Here is a 17,736-nt window from a genome sequence, read left to right as displayed (position 1 = left end):
ACCTAACTCTGGAGTGCCTTCTTGATGAGTCATGTGCCTCTTTACTTTGTACCTATTACCAGAATATGTGTTTGACCTTCCCTTTCTTTGCTCTTGTTCCCTCCCTCTCCTGTGATACCAAACAAAGTGGCTTTTTGGAAATCAGCCTTCCAGAGAAGTGGTAATTAGATTCACCTCTGTATGTAATGTACAGCCTTCCACAAACAGATAAAAACTGTATTAATAACCTAATTTCTTACAAAGAGTGAAACGTCAAAGCTGAGCTAAAAAATACTGAGACTAAATTTTTTTGTTAAGGATACTAAAATGAACTGGCCCAAGTGACTGAGCTGATGTGAACAAGTTCTGACATTTGTTTCTGTCTAGTGGCCAGTGATAATTCATCCTTTCTTCCATGGTGCTGCCACAGGGAGTCAGAGCAGATACAGGGGACACCAAAACATAAAACTAAGATTGCAGTTGAGTTTTATCCTCTAAACTTACATACAATGTGCCTCAAAATCTACCTTATGTAGAAAGTCAAGGTAGGCTAATGTTTTCAGTGTGCAATTAACTAACAACTGTTAACTTGTGGAGGATTTTTATGTGTTATTGTTTTTAATGCCTTGTGTGACAGAATGGTTCATTTTGGCAGAACATTTATTCAGCTTAAAGGTTCGTCAAATGTTAAAGGGACCCAATCTCTCCATGGAAACTATGGATTTAATTTGATTAGGAGAATGAATGTCATATTTTCAGTCCCTGTTTCTGCAAATAATTTGGTTGTAGAACAACACCATTTTGAAATTTTGGTGTTTGAGCTACTCAGTTTTGCTCATGAGCAAGTCTTGTAAAAGGCATCACTGCTGGGCATCTTTATTTCACTGAATGCAGATGGAGTGCAGTGGTTGCTGCACAGTTCTGCTGACTGCTGTAACAAACAGGTAACAGTTGCCTGTAAAAATGTTTAGATGAGGATATGCATAGACTTAAAAATTGCAATGTGGAATAGACTTTTTAAGTCTTAAATGCTTGCAATTACATAAACCGGAAAGTGATACTGGGTATCTGTTTGGAATTAAAAGATTGGATTTGGCTTTTCTTGTGGGAATTCTTAATACAAATCATTTCCGCTGACTGAATCAGTTGAATTTTTGGTAAAAAAACTTTCAGGACTGTAAGTGTGCTGTAATTTCTTATTTAGAAAATCTAATTTTTATAAATGTCTTTGTATTTTTTTTTATGTGTAAGTCAAAACTGATCTTAGCAGCAATATGTGGTTGTGGTTGTCTCTTGTCATTCTGTGGTGGCAGCCAAGTACTGTGACTTCAGGAGACCAAATATCATAGCCATGTCCCTTGGGATCCTTCCATTTGCTGTTGATCTGTTTGTGAGAGCTGAACACAGTCAAGACTACCTGTGCTTTGAAAGAAGAGTCCTGGGTGTTAATACAAACTTTTTATTTTTGGCATGTTTCTCAATTAATGTAAGTAAAATTTTAGTCACTTCATTCCATAAATCTCTCCTCTAGGCCCTACACATGTAAGTCCATAAATGTATGTTTCTCTGCCAGGAATGCTGTTCTGTACTTCTACAGATTAGCAGGGCTGTTTCTGCTCCTTAGCATTCCGTGCCTGTCTGGTGTCTGGAGCTGACTAGAAGGCAGATGCCTTTGCCTTCTCTCAGGTGTTTCCTGAGACAGGGGCCAGCTGGCACAGCCCTTTTCTCTGTGCTGTCCCCTGCCCCTCCTCACCAAGGGCACAGGCTGGGCAGGGTGAGTGTCTATGGGGAGACTCGAGTTCACTAAATTTCAGACTCTTTCTCCTCCTAAGAAAGCCCAATAGTTGCTTGCCCAGTCTCAGGCTTGCTCAGGGGATGCTTTCTGCAAAGATTTAAAGGAGATCATGAAGTGTTAGGTAAAACAGAATTAGCAGCAGCACTATTCCCCTGAGACAGAGGGACAAGAAACTGCTGCCAGTAATGTCGTTCTTGCACCAAATTGTTATTGGACAAGCAGCCAGGTTCCAGATGCTTCTCACTTCTCCACCCTGGAAAAACTGAACTGCTTCTCACGGATCAGGTTGCCTGAAGACAGGTGAATCAGACAGGGTGTTGCCTTTCCAAAAAAATTAAGAAAGAGTGTACTGCTCATAAGTTAGATTGAAGGTAGGGAGAAGAAAAGGATCTTTTATCATTATCACACTTGGAGATAGAACACTGTGCACCTCTCATGCTTTAAGGGCTTTTTCTCTATCCTGTGCCTGAACTACTGTACAAATGGCATACTTTAAGTGACAGTGCTTTTGCTGCAGGCAGCAGAACCATGTGTCCCATCTTGACCACTGTGTTACAAAGCCACTTTCTGCCTTTCTTTCCCTTTCACTGAATTAATTTTCAATTCTGCTTTGCTTGGTGCAACAGCTTCAGCAGGACATGTGGAGATCATCCCATCCTAAAAGATTCAGTAGCCTGAGATTTAAAAGCTGTTATGCTAAGGAATGCTGTAAGCACAAGGCTATTTTTTTAGACAGGGCCAAGTACTAGTCTCTCTCAGAACTAGATCAGCTTGTGCACCTAACCTTAAGCAGTATTAGTAGGTTTAGGTTCCTGCCAGTCTAGAGCTGCTGAAGTTACCCTGGTTCCCATTGTCAGACAAAGTCATTGGGGAATGAAGATTGTCACAATTTTTGCAGCTGTGGTATGGGGCTGTGGTGAGAGCTGCTAAACAGGTTTCATACCTGTGGAATACAGATGGGATTCCCAAGTGGCACGTAACTGAGGGACGGGACTTCAAAGAGGGGCCGCAAAAGTAATCCAAGCAGAGAGCCTTAAGTCAAAGCTTAAGTGAAAATAGGTTGGAGTTGGAGTTGAAGTTAAAGTTTATTGAAGTCTAAGTTGAAGCTATTGAAGTCATTGAAGTCAGGGTAAAAGGAATTGAAGTCAGCTATTCTCACAGTACAGTGTTAATACTTGTTACAGCTCAAAATGGGCCACAGCCCTAAACAGTCACAAGATTTTTCCCACAAACTGCAGACAGCTTATGGTTTGCATTATTTTGGCAGCTTTTACAAAATTACACGGTTTTAAAGACCTTTATAGTTAACATATACAACTCTCTTCCTAGTTATTTTTCATATCTGCATTCTCTGCACCATGGCCTGTATCCAGCCAAGGCTGAGATATCTTGATTCCCAAGTTCCACTGTGCCCCCTGCTTCATCTCTTCTCTGTTTTCCTACACCCAGGTTGTGGCTTAGCCAGCTATTTGTGTCAGAACAGTGCAAAGTGATATGAAGACAGTAAGGGACTTGCTGCTTTTGTTTCTAATGATGCATGTTAGTAACAGAAACCAGTCCTTATCTCATTTAATCAAGTTGTCTTTTCCCTCAGAAAAGAAATCATGTGGGGGCCTATTCTACCTCCCTTGCAACAAAAGCAAAGAATATTACTGCCTATTTAATTACTGTTTGAATCTCCAAGAGTGTTTTCTATTAGAGAAAATGTAGCAAAGGGTTACTACAATGTGTAATCCTTTGTTTTGGAATAGGATATGTATTATGTTAGGTTAGGTATATTGATTTGGTGATCCTAAACTAACAGTGTTGCAAATGTGCAAATGAAAATCCATAGAGCAAATAAATGAATGTTTCATATATGTAAGGGTTTTCATGCTCTTATCAATAATAAACAACCTAAGGCAATATATTTTCTGTTAGCTTGAAACTATTACATCTTCAGTTACTTTACTTTTCTTTTTACATGCCAACTTTAGGGATATTTTAGATTGAACTCTAATCCTTCTCCAAATAAATCTATTCACTTTTTATTCTTGTTCTTAAACACAACAAAGGAGGAGGGTTAACAAATAAATTATATATTTCTCCTCATTCCTCCTTTCTGTATGCAAAGGTGATTCAGATTAAAGACTTGGTTAATGAACTTAAAGGTGGATCTTGACAAATGACAAATCTCATATTCATCGATAATTTCTAGCAACTGTAGGTATATGACTATTGTGCTGTAAGAGAAGTCATGGTTAGACTGGTGTCCATAAAAAAAGTACCTCTCAGATTATGCATGCCATCATCAGTTGCTGCATTTGCCAGCTCCATGATCACGGCTCATGTTTAGCTTGGTTTACTCCCTGTACTGCTAGGTGTGCTATTAAAAGCATTTGGCATTTTTACGGGTCACTGTCTTTTTACTAACCTACAAAACTAAGTATGTTAATGAACAATTTTTGTACCTACCTCAGGGTACTACTTGTATTCTCAAAAATTCACTATGTGCTTGAAGAGATATGGAGGATGCAAAAGGCAGCTTGCATGCAGCAAGACTTTCTCCACTGAATCCACAAGAGTTTGTGAGAAAGATCTTAAAGTTAGATTCCCTGTACAGATTTTATTTTTTAAATGGGCAGAAGAAGCAGTGTGGTAGTGTTTGCTCTGAGATGCTGCATATTCAGGTGAGTTCCTTTTGAGATTTTAATTTCCTCCAGAGCTTTTTTTGGAGGTAAGGGCTTTTGCACTGATTAAGACAGGATTAGTAAGAGCTAAACTTTTGAAGATAGAATTCACTTTCTGTGGTAGGCAAGTCAGATTGCCCACCTGTGGAAGGATGCTTCCTTCTCTAACCAGAAGTTCAATCAATTATCTTTATTCACCCTATTCTGCCTTAAAATTTATGTACTGTTTAAACAATACAGAATAGTTTTATCTGACTACTGCTTCAGTTCTGCATATTAAAGTTGGTATTGTCTTGGTATTATATTAAGGGTCTTCCCCAGCCTAAACTAGGTGGTAAGAAAATAATTTTATAGCATCTGTAATTCGTAATCACTTTACAATGTTAAAGTAACAGCACTTTTACATAAGAGCTCCAGAACACGTGCCTTACAGGAATATGTAAATATATGTTTTATCTGGACTTAACACACAGTGAGAAGTTCTAATTTTCCTGAAACATTACTATAAAAATTAGGGTTATATCCATATTTTCATGATCTATCAAGTTCATACAGTTCTAATTGGTCAGAAAGAGCAATTTTATTTCTCTGTAGGCAGAATCCTAGTTGTCTCAAAAGAGATGTTTGATGTAACTTTATTTTATCTTTACTGAGGGAGTTTAAATTCAGTAGGCTGATATGTATAAAGGTGTGGATTTTTACTTATGCTTTAACTTAATGGATATGTATTATAAATATTTTTTACTAGAATATTGGTTCTCTCTTTCTTCTACATAACAAAATTTCTACCCAGGATGTAAATTAACTAAAACTAACAGTTTCATGGAAATCTCCTAAAAAAATTGTAGTGCAATTAATCCGATTTCCATGTATTCATCCTGCCATATTTCAGAGTTGCTGCTTTTAGCTTGATGCAGTGTATGACATTCCTCAAAAATGAATTGACACTTTTCATCTTGTCAAGCTCTCATGTTGTCTCTGACTTCAGATCATTGGTCCCAGTATCCCAGCATTGGGATATCCAGGCAGCAGTCTGCTTACCTGGCTGGCAGCAGTCATCTTTGTGCATCTCATACCTTGTTCAGGAACAAGGACCGGTTAATTTCTGTCTCATTTATGATTTCTATCATTTCCCTCTCCTATTCTTGTGGCTGTCCTCCTGCAGAACAAGGCTGCCTCTTCTGAGTTGTCTTCCTGCACGCTCTCCGAAGCATCTTCTTCCTCGTTCCCTTACTGGGTCAACCTCTACTTCCATAGCTCCCCCATGAGTCTCTGTTTCAGCTGCAGCATGCATTTGTTTTTCCTTAGATCCAGAGATCCTGTTGCCCCTTCCAGGGTGTGGGACACAGGTCTGGTAGGTGTATGCCAGGACCCAACACAGTACCAAAAGTCTCTGTCTGGGTGTAAGCAAGACATCCTTCCTACAAGGTCTGCCTTCTCACCTGGATTCCTTGGCTGTTTGCGTGTAAACTCCCATACCATCAGAGGTGAATACTGCTCTAGGCACCTGCCCAAATTCTCCTGCATACCTTGCTACCTAGGAATTTGTTCCCTCAGACCACTTTCCTCTGTGTTGTCTCCAAGTGATTGGTTACTGGAGGTCCCACAGAGATTTGAGCTTGCATGACTGGATTCAGTCTGAGGATGATGGTGTAGACTACAGGTGCAAGTGGACCACCAGTGATGGAAGAAGGAAGGTGTCAGTATCTGAGGGCACTGGCAGTGGTGGAGGTAATCTACAGCAACCTGGACAACAACAAGGTCTCCAAGGGTCTGGGTGTCTGGCACAGTTTAGTACCCACCAGTGTGACATGGCAGTGATGGACTGGCCAGATAACAAGGCATTACCTGTGGAGAAACTGTCCCACCTACTCCAGCCATTTGGCGAGAATCTCTCTCTTCTTCTGCTACCCTTGGGCTTGAATCATGATTATGCATAGTGTCCCACCACAGGTTCACTGACTTAAAAAGAGTTTTTCTTTCTCCTTGCCCAGATAGGGTCTCATCTATTAAAGGTGGTGAAATAGTAACAGTGCTTTAAGTATAGGTGATGCTGTGTTGCTGCTTGTTTTTCAAGGTCCAGGATAGTGTTTTGAATGATGACAGGCCGCAGTGAACATTTGGAGCTGTCTGCTACTTTTCCCCCACCACAGGAAGCACTTGCCTTAAACTTGCAGGTTCACTGCAGTGGTGTGATTTAATCGATCTGCTGGGCCTCCTCATTGATAGCCCAACCACTATCTTTATTCCAGGGAGGCTTTAGTCACTTGGCTCACTTGATGATGTCACGTTTCATGAGTGTGATGGCTTCTATTGTCAGATCCACCTCTTGATCAAGAGCCCATCTGTGTGTTGCATCTCTCCCTGGGTGTCCCTGGAGATGTTTCACGGGCCCATTGAGCTGGAAATAGCTCATCTTTTCATCCCAGCCCATGTTCCCCTGAGCTGCTTCATTTCTGGTGGCCTGATCTTTCACTGTTTAGATGTTCTTTGGTGGTGCAGCTCTTGGACATGTGCATGCACATCATGATGTTCATATACATGTTACATTTTAGTTGCTGCTATTTTAGTCCTCTTCATCTTCACTCAAGCAAATGTGCTGAATAGGCTTCTGAAGACACTGGCAATGGAAGAGAAGTGGCAAAGCTCATGGCCTAATCTGTATCTTCCATAAGTAAAAAACGATAAACTGAGGAAAAAACTGAACTCAAAAGAGTTCAACTTCCAGCTTTCAAAAAGTCTCAACACATATTTCTCAATGAATGCAAAGTAGTTTTGCAAACCATTTTGAAGTGAGGTGAGTACCACATCTAAAATGGTCATGTTTAAAAAAGTGTTGTGTATGCATATGCGTGTGTACAAATATATATAAAATCTTCTGGTCCTAAAAAATTTTCTTATTTTTCAGTTGAAACTACTGCTACGCTGCCTAGCAGAAAAATAACAGGTATGTTGGGATTCTGTGGGATTTTGCCCCATTGTTCTTCTGTTTTAGAAAGTGTGTAGTAAGATTGTTGCTGCTGTTACTTTTTAATTCTTGGAGATAGTTAAGCATATGCAAACATTTGCAAATTAATTTTCCATATCATCCTTGTAGCTTATTAGCTAAGTTTGTGGTGCAAGTAGCATCAGTAATTTTCTGGAGAAAATGAAAATAAAGTCACTGAGATGATTCGGATTCTCCCTTCTTTACAGAAATCATATTCACATTTATCCTTTGGAAAGAAGCTATTGCTAGTTTTCAGTAAGGCAAGCAAAATAGTCTTTCTGGAGCAAGGAATTCATGAGTGTTTAGCATTTCAGAAAATTCTTGTTTACTACTTGTAATAAAAAAATCCGTTTTTCTTCAGGGACTTTTGGTATCTCTGATTTAAGTCTTCTGCAGCAGTAGGAAAGGCTTTACAGTAAAATTAGTGTATTGTAAGTAACATTATAGGATGACTTTTGACCTTTTATGTTGAAATACCTTAAGTATATTTTTTCTATAGTGCTTCATGTTTACATCCAGCTGTTCTTTAGATTATATTTCTGTGATAAGTGTGACCTATAACTTGTCTTGTCTCTGACAGTATCAAAAACCACCCAGTGACTGAAAGGGTCAACTTTAAAGTTGCTATGTGAACAAGATATCAATTTTCCTATTTTCTTTTTGATCAAAATACTGACTGTAACAATGTAAAAATCTAATAGATAGTGTTTTCTATATAAGTAGTTGGCTAGTTCCTGTTAGGATCAGAGGTTCAGGCTTGAAATTAATTAGGTTTTTATTTGTTGCTGCTTTTTACAGCATAGAAAAGAGAATACATATGAATGGGATAAATTTTAAGTGGCAAGTTTCACTGTTATTATAAAAAGTCTGAGAAGAGTTCTTCATACCCAGCTAGAGCGATCTTGTTGTTTATGCTTGATTCCCATTCTCAGAATTAGCAAAACACTCAGGATAAGCTTGTAGCTTTGAGGCTAGTGTGGCACATATCTTGGATTTTTAACATAATAAAGTTGTGGTTTTGTAACATTATACAATTCAAACTGTACAATATGTCTCGAAAAAATTGTCTTGCATCGAATTCTATTTGAGTGCATAAAAATTGTGATCATTTTTTTGTTTGTTTTTTAACCAGAGATTGTTACATCTGCCTTTTTTGTCAACCTGGAATTGTTGTTCTGAAAGAGCAGGTGTTGCCCTCTTCTGGTCAATGCAGTAAACTTTTTATAATGTAGGAAAAACGTGCTGAGGATGATAATGTATGTGTCTGAAACTTCATAATGGTCTTTTGGTTTGTTTTTTTTAATCTGAAATAAAATTCACAGATTCAGAAGAATCAGCTGCAACAACAATTTTTAGTAAGAAAATCAGGACTTTACTGATTTTTCCAATTTGTATTATTTCACTCTGCTCATATTTTGACTCTTTGTTAGTTGCCTCACAAAATTTCTTCCTCTACTGTGAATCTGCTCTGGTCCATTTAAAATAAGTCACTAAGTTGTCATATTGAAGTGATACAAAGTGGTCTTCTAACCATTTTGTTTTCCTCTGCTGACACCTAAAATATTCTTACTAAGAACAGCCCTTTAAATTTTCATCTATTGTGTTAATTTAATTTTATGTTTTTTTCCTTTTGATGTAGCTGAAAAAAACTTAGCATCATTACTCTATTTTATTTATATATGGTTATTGACAAAACCAGCTTTTTTGGAGAGACAGTTTGCCAAACCCAGTGTGTCATCTGTGATTATGAATGTTGTGAGTTCATGCAGGAAAAGGTCCTTGGGGTTAAGCAGTTATTGCAGTTGGATATGCAAAAATTCATCTGCATCTCCTGAAAGAATGAAACCAGCAAAAGGAACTTATCTGAGGAAAATCTGATTTCCCAGCTGATTGTATTCAGATACTCAGATTTTTGAAATAATGTGAATGTTATTTCAATTATTAGTATTGAAATAATGTGAACACTCCTAACAAGCTTTGCAGTTATTCTTAAAATGAAATTTAGAAAATTAATATTCAGTTCATGTGTAAAATCTTGCAGGCTTGATATTTTTTTCTCAAAAATTCACAGAAGTAAAATACTTTATTAATACAATTTTAACTTCTTTTATCTTTTTTATCCCTAGAATTATCTGTTGTTACTTTTATCACCTATCCTATTAATTCTTTGGGCAAGATGTTATTAATGTTTCTTTTATTTAGATTCTGCTGCCTTTAGACTTTTGGACTTTTTTGTTTTATTTTGTTTTTATAGATTTTACTGTTATGAATTTTTCTATTTCAGATATGTCTTCAGAGGAGACTACACTAAGTACAGGTGAGAATTTGCATGAAGAGAGAAAGGTTTCAAGGGTGATGTTTGTTGCATTCATGTTTGTTGGTCTTTTGGTTTTTTTTTTAGTAACTGAGATATGTTTATTCCAAATTATTTTCTTACATGGTTTTTAAATCTGTATTTATCTGCAATCTGTATTTTAAGCCTGCATGATTAGGGCTCTGAGGTGCACTTAACTTAGCTGTAAACCTTTCTTTTTCATTCAAAATATTGTATCGCTTACTGAAGCCCAAATAGGGCCGATATATTTTTTAGAAGTATATAGGGGGATTTGTATATAGAATGTTTTCCGTGCTTTCTGATACTGTTTAAGCTATTTTACAGAACTAAAATCTACACCCCATTTCTTGAAGACACATATGTTCTTGCAAGGACTTGTCAAATAGGATCAGAAAAGACTCAGTCAGAAGAACTTGTTAACCCTTCCTTTCCTAATTTTCCTATATGAAACAAGGAGTAGGTTCATTCCATATGAGTATGGATTCCTCCATGCCTGTATAGGAGCTGGACGTCCTGCTGTTCTTCACTGTTGATTGAAAAACACATTTTTAGAACAGGATTCCTCCTATGCTGAACTGCCTATGTAGAATAGGATAAATAGGAATCACCTTAGAAGCACCACTTTCTCCTCTGAACAATAGGGAGCCAGGAGTCTCTGGTCCAGGTGGGGGTACAAACATTGGATGGATCTTACTCCACTTGCTGCCTTTGCATTTCCCACACTGCAAGTAACTTCATTTTCTTATAAAGTGTCAGGTGTTTACACTTTTTCTGGAAAGACAGAGTCTGAAATAGAAATAAGAAAAATTTTTTGTGACATGTATTTCATGGGGTTTTTTAAGTTAAAATGTAAAAACTTTTGACTTTTTTTTTTTTTTTAACAGAAGCCCTTACAACAACTGATTATTACTCCACCATGACACCAGGTAGGTTTCATCTATCACCATTGATACATTTTTGTGCATCTCAAATTTTAAGTGTTTAGGGAAGTCTTCTCCCAAATTTTTTTAATATGCTTTTTACTTGGTATTGTGGTGTGTTATATTAACAGTCTGCCTTACCTGACATTAAGGTGAGGTCTGGTAGAAGGACTAATTCTGCAGTGCTTTTCTAGATGGCAACATACAGAACAGTTTGGTTATTTTGTAAGTCAGAACAGTAGGTTACCACAAAAATGTAAGAAACACAGTCTCGGGGACCATGTTTGCTTAAAAAAAAAAATCTTCATGCCTTTTAGTAGATTGCAGCAAACTGAATGCAGTCATTGTATTTGACCTCAGGACAGGTCCAGTAGGACCAGGAATAGACTGAATTTTATTTTTAAATTATAAGTTACTTATTTTTAAATATTATAAATTATTATAGAAGCTCAGTAGCCCCGTTGTAATACATTGGCCCTGAGTTAATGCAAGTGGAAGAAAAACTGGCTTGAAGCCTTAATGACAAGTATAATTTGACTGTGAACATGACCTGCAGAAACATTGCAGCTGTGTTATCTGATGCCCTTGGGGGGCTGGAAGCCCTAGTGATTTTTGATCAGTCTTATATCCTCCACACTGCTAATCTATTTTGTGCATTTTGACGGCATGCAGAGATCTTAAGACTAGGGGGCACACAAATGGGTGCTCTGTAAGATAAAAGGAGCTGATATTAATCTTTTATGGCACTTTCGGATTTTCTGTTGGGTTTTTATAAGTTGCTGTCTATGTAGTAAATAATTTTGACATTTTATTGTTATATTGACATTTGATTATTGTTTATCAGGTACTTATGAGCATTTTGTTTTTTAAGGATTGTTTTAAAAAAGCAGTATATACAAGGTTTGTAACTATTTCACTGCCAACGAAAGGGAAGGCAAATTTAGGGTTATAGAATTGTTAAGGTTGGAAAAGAGCTCTAAGATAATCAAGTCCAACCATCAAATTTATTTGATTCTAAACTGCTGTCTGAATTTTTTTTCCTAATAATTTGAATATTGCCACCAGCTTATCATCTGTAATATCTGGTGGGTTGTTTGTTGATAGTGATAAAATCAATAAAGCATCAAACTTTTACAGTCAAATGTTTGCACCACAGAGAAAGTTAAAAAAAAAAATCCCCTTCTCATTTGGTACTAACTAATGATAACAGCAGAAAAAATAGGATTTGCTTTTTTTCTGTTAATGGAGACCAATCCATCTGCTTAAGTGAGGAAAGTTGTTTTAATGAACAAGTGTAGGAGTTTTGTCTTGGATGCAAATACCTTTCCAGTGCTTTATTTTGAATTTATACAACAGAGTCATCTGTTTGAAGTACACTAATTTAAGATCAATGTTATTTCTCCGGAGTGTATGTTGTGTTAAAAATATGGAAAATATGGAGCAGCCAAAAGCTTGCTGTGACTAAATGAAGGCATGTTGTACTAGATAAATATGTACATGGTTGCTGTCATCATAGCTTGAATTCCATCAGGTAGAACAGTTTTAGCTTCATGCTATCATATGGAGCCATAGTAGGATCCTCAGAAGCAGATAATATGCTGCCTAGTGATTGAATTCTGTGATAATTAAAGATCTTATCAATTATATGCTGATTTCTGTTTCTGTTTAAATTTAAAAAAAAATAATTGAGACCACTTGCATTGTAAGTCTTCTGTCAAAACAGTTGGAGAAATTAATTAATCAAAGGCAGCATATTCCTGAATGCTAAGTCTTGGAAAATGTCATGGTAAGTGCTGTAGAGAGGTGAAGCCTGGACAGTATGTCGAATACTTCCAGAATGTATAGACATTTACATTTCAAACACTGGCATGATTGTAAATGCATATGATAATATTGGATTTAAGTTTAACTTTTTTACTCAGTAGTTGTTTGGTTTTTTCCCCAAAAAATCTATAGCAGGAGAAACCATTGTATGCAACGTAACACACACCTGTAATTATTCAGGTTAGTGGTTTTCTTTTCCCTTTTTTAAAATAAAAATCTTGTTCAACTATTTTATACTCTGAGTAATGAAGCAGTGTTTAGTTGCCATGTAAAAGCTAGGTCTGTAATAAATTTCCTTGTAAATTTAGGAAGACTTTATATGAATTCAATAAATATTAAAAGTGGGGAGGTTAAGAAGTGTTTCGACTCTTGTACTTTTGATCTTTGGTTTCTCATCAAAGGCACACAATTGCGAATAAGAGTTGTAAAAAAAGCCCAAGAAACAAGTAAGCTATGGAGTTCTATTTATAGTTATGTGAAGTACAGTTTTTCTGTTTTGGGAAAAGATTACCTAGAAGGAATTTAGGGATGGCCATCAAAATTAAATATATAAAAAATAATGAAGCTATTGGACTGGTTCATTTGTTGAAAGAGGTGAAAAGATGGAAGAAGAATTGCAAAACTAGATAAGCTAGTGCAAGTGTTCTTATTTCCCTTGTATCAAAACACAAGGCAGTACATTTTTCAATTCTCAAAAAATTTTACATTCTGTGTTTCAGCATTGATTTTCCTAACTTTTTTTACTTTTGGTTTTAGTGTTCTATGTGGGCAAGGTAAAACTTCGGGCAAGTGAAGAAAGTAATGCATCACTAAATGTAGAAATAGTAAGTATTCTCTCTTTTAAAACTTTATTGTAACGAAGATTGAAGTGAGTTTCATTGTCTACACTTAAAATAAATAACATGAGTCTTACTGTGTTTGCAGTACACGATACTGTTTGCAGTGGATGGAACAGCTCTGTTTTAAACAGCTGCTTCCCAGCTAAATTTTAAAATTCCAGCTAATTAAAATTCCTACAGTAAGGACCTGAATTCTCTACACAGCCACGGAAAGGAGGGGGAAGCCCTGGGTAATCTCAAAAATTTACATTAAGGCACACAGGATCTTCCTTTAGAGATTAATTTAGGCACTTGCCTTTGGAAGATGAGCATCATTAGATGGCAACTATTTGGGCATAATTAAAGTTGGATTATGTCCTGGAATAATTCATGTTGAGATTCTCATAAATAATTCTATGCTTTTTTGTGTATTTTTTCAATTATGCTTTTGCACGATCATTTTATCTTTTTTTGGCTTGTGGTTACTGAGTTATTAATTTTGCAGTAGGCTTATGTGACATGAGTGTGTCCATTTATACAACAAGAGAGGTTTAGGAGGACAGTGTCATGCATGGCAAGGACCACGTAGATTATCCAATACCTAGATAACACTATGAGGCTGAGAATATTTAATTGTTACAGATGGAAACTGAGGGGAGGAAAAAAAGAAGGACTTTGTATCTTTATCCGACACATCCCTGTCAGTCCTCAGCCTGAGATTTCACATGCTAGTCCCTGAAAGCATGAGAGTAGTCAGCAGTGTAACCACAGAGAAGAGCTACTGCTGATGTTTTTCTTTGTGGCCCTTGCTGCTTGCACAAAATGTAAAAATAACCAGTAATGCTAGTAACCAGAAGAGCATAAGAATATATATAGAGAAAGGGTCCTTAGATAAACCTCAGTGTATCCCCAGACCCTAATGCTGGATCATACTTACTTTGCTCAGTTCTGTCATGTCTTTCACTACAGTTCTTGACTTCTCACTGCCAGTATTCTGCCATCTATTATTTATGTCATTTATGGAGCTTGTCCCATAGTTGCACTTAGAGTTAAAAAATTCATTCCGTGTCTGGACTAAGCTGTCTTTGTTGCAAACTAAGCCAAGTTCCTCTTTTTCCAGTGTAGGACATGGTGAGTTCACTGTGCTTTTGCCCCTATCTTTCACAAAGATTTTGGGGTTTGGTCTATACTAGATCAACAGTTCCTTCCATAAATTGTGACAACAATGTGATGGTAAATACTTGTTGCAGTGTATTAATGAGAAAACGTGCTTCTTATCTTTGTAATTTCAGCCTAATAAAATGTGTGAAATGAACAATTTTCTTTAAAGGCTAAAAATTACTGGTTGTACTTAGCTGGGGGATCTTTTTTCCTAACAGATTAATAACATAACCACCCACAATCAAGTCAAAAAGTTAATTGAAATTCCAGCACATACCCCACAAGAACTGAGGTAAGTAATTCTGAATAAGGCTTGGAAATTTTTTTATATTTGAAAAAGATGAAGCAAAACTTTCCATGTGTTGAGCAGACTTTGTGTTATTCCTGCACATTAAAAATTTCACAAGTTGTAAGTTCTTGCTCTTTAACATAAAGTTCATACTGGTTAGAGTACTGTTAGTTAATGTACTACTGGAGTTTCTTTTAAAAAATGGTACACCAAATGTTTGCTATAATTTAAGGATTCAGCCTGTCTGGTGGGAAATTATTCAGCCTGTCTGGCAGGACTTTCCTAGCTGCATGTTCTTCAATAAATATTCTTGAAGTCATATCTATGGTTTTATTTTGGTGTAGTTTTTTTCTTTCCTGGTCTTTTTAAGGAGAGGTTTGAAAGAGTGAATATTTCCCAAACTTGCCCTGAAAATCAAAAAGATGTGGTTGGCCAAAAAAATCTTGTTTGTAGAATAAATCTGTATTTCTTACTCGTTCTATTTCTGTGGCTTTGAGTATAAATTTAGAATTCTATTCCAAGTAATGCTTGGCAAAAGGCAACATTAAGATTTATCTTTTGCTCTTTTAAATAACATTTACAATGGGGTTGATGTTCAAATGTGATGGCAGAGGTTTAATTTTAGTTTGTGTAGTGAGTCAGCTCTTCAAATGTTTAATGCTCTGAAGTTTTACAGTATTAGAACTGGCCTGACTTAAAAAATTCAATGATTAACTGGAAAAATATTTTTTCTCTGTGATTTTTTTATTAAATTGTTGTAATTGTTTTTAGAAACATAACTAAAAATCCTACATAACAGTAATACTCTATTTTAAAGCATTTCAGAGTTCAACAAAACCTTGCGAGCAATAAGTGAGGTAAGATTATTGACTGTTTTACTGTTTGGAAGACCTTCTTCCAACTTGCTTGTAATAAAGCGTCAGTCCTGATTTCTCCTTATGAACCAATTTTTTCTGTTTTCATTTCTCATTGCAGTCGTCTGTTATGGAATGCAGTGCAGAAAACCAGAGGTTTGTTTTTAAAATTTTAAAGACAAAATATTTAAAAGCTCATACATATATTGTCTTGTGATATGTGACGTATGCATGGCTGTGTAACAGAAGAAAAAGACAAATTCTCTAGGAAGCTCAGAAGTTCAAGAAACGGGCTGGAGAAATATATATAGGTTAACAAAGGAATGCTGATTTCTTTATTGTCCTGGCATTAGTGATTTTGAAAAAAAAGTTCTAGAATTTGTTGGTTTCATTTAACCCAAATGTATTGCTTCTCATTAGTCTAATGCTGTAGCCCAGGCTTCTCTGCCATATTCCTTCTGCATCTTGGTATTACCTGAGTCACGTAACTGGGAGCACCAGAATTCCAGAACTTGTGAATGCAATGCAGTCTCTATGAGGGATTTGCTTGAGACATCCCAGGCTGTTGTTCTTCAGCTTGGGAAACCAACTATCCTTGGGGTAGGGGGAGCCTGAGGAAGTAACCAGTTCAGTCTGGAAACCATGGATTATCAGAATGGCAAAGCTCCTCCAGACAGGTGCTCCTGGAAACCCTGAAACATTGATGATGTCTCTCAGTTTAATTGCTACTCACCATTAAATTGTCCTTTAAAATTATCAGCTTGGAAACACTATTGTAAAACAAAATGTGAAACTTCATTTCACCAAGTACTTGAATCTGGACTTTATCTTACTAGATTAGAATGAAAGAAAAGTCCAAAACACTCAAATAAAATAGACAGAAAGTAGTCAGATCACACCTTCACGTCATATACTGGCAGTCACTAGGGTAATCTTTTCATTCTTATAAGCTGGAAAGAAACTTTTTCATTCATCTGTATGTTTGCATTTGCTGAATATGAAAAATTTTTACTGGAGGTTCCCTAGTTTAGGCAGGGCTTCAAGTCTGCAAACTGTAGTTGTAAAGATGGAGTTACAGGCTTGAATGGGTCACTCAAGTTCTCTCTTCAAGAGAGAATGCTGGCTTCCTCAGATGATGGAGGTTCCATAAACACTGGCATATTTACACTAACAGTGGAGACTGGTGATCAGGGAGGACCCCATTTAAGAATTGACATAGTAGAGATAAGGGACGGTAAGTGCCATGAACTGATGCTTCTAATCAACCTGGCATAGTGGTTTACATGCATTAAAAATATGCCCAAATCTGACAGAGCCTAGGAAAAATGGGCTTTCACATTTAACAGTTGTTTTAATGTGCTTTCTTTTAGCATTTGATGTTAGTTCCATGTGTTATAAAGATGCGGCAGCTCTGTTTCTTGAGTCTTAAGTTTTTTTCTTCTTATTATAGTACACGCTGCAATTTCATAATGAAGCTGGCTGAGAGAGAGAATATAAGCAGTTTAACAGAAAAAGCAAAATTAAGTCAACTTGGTAAGTTATGTCTTAAACGCAGTCTCATCAAAATTTTTTGTCTTTACATGTGGTCTTCAAGTAGCTAAAAAGACAAGATAATTGCTTTTAGATCAAAATATTTTCAGTTTTGAGCAATATAAATACATTAAAATGCAGCCTTCTGATTTTTGGGGATGTATGTGATAGAAATAACTTTTAAAAACATTTTGGTATAAAATTGCTGGCTACCTTAATAGAGCACACTTTGAAAGGACTAGCTGTAAAATAAGCTGAGAGCATAAATGTCTTGCTGAAATGTTAATCTGAATTGAAAGGGTTGTTAAGCAGCCAAGCTTTCTTAGTGATATTGTGACAGGATGGAGTACTGGCTCATACCATTTTGTCTCTGTCTCCAAAGCTGTAGTGTTGCATTTTGGTTTGTTTAAAATTTAAAAAAAAAAAAAAAAAAAATTAAAAAAAAAAATCTGAACTTGTCAGGCATTGAACAAAAATCTGGGGGTATGACAATATTCTGACTGGTCAAGAGTTACTTGGTTTTGCAAAACTAATTTGAGAGCAAACTTCAAAATAAATTATGCAGTATATACT

General features: G+C 36.4%; 1 protein-coding gene across 1 annotated transcript in view; it reads left to right on the top strand.

Annotated features, from left to right (window-relative positions):
* The window catches only part of ADGRG2 (adhesion G protein-coupled receptor G2), a 54,704-nt gene that overhangs the window by 21,406 nt on the left and 15,562 nt on the right, over positions 1-17,736 (top strand). The window contains exons 4-12 of the mRNA XM_066176902.1: positions 7,352-7,390; positions 9,717-9,749; positions 10,652-10,693; positions 12,644-12,691; positions 13,268-13,335; positions 14,709-14,782; positions 15,597-15,636; positions 15,755-15,789; positions 17,084-17,166. Of these exons, the coding sequence (XP_066032999.1) occupies positions 7,352-7,390; positions 9,717-9,749; positions 10,652-10,693; positions 12,644-12,691; positions 13,268-13,335; positions 14,709-14,782; positions 15,597-15,636; positions 15,755-15,789; positions 17,084-17,166 (462 nt within the window). The remainder of the gene's footprint in view (positions 1-7,351; positions 7,391-9,716; positions 9,750-10,651; positions 10,694-12,643; positions 12,692-13,267; positions 13,336-14,708; positions 14,783-15,596; positions 15,637-15,754; positions 15,790-17,083; positions 17,167-17,736) is intronic.

Source organism: Chamaea fasciata, unplaced genomic scaffold (assembly GCF_029207755.1).
Source record: "Chamaea fasciata isolate MVZ Bird 193981 ecotype frontalis unplaced genomic scaffold, bChaFas1.0.hap1 SCAF_2, whole genome shotgun sequence".
In the NCBI taxonomy this organism is placed as follows: Eukaryota; Metazoa; Chordata; class Aves; order Passeriformes; family Sylviidae; genus Chamaea; species Chamaea fasciata.
The sequence above is the reverse complement of the archived record's forward strand: the minus strand, read 5'-3'. Positions and strand labels throughout refer to the sequence as shown.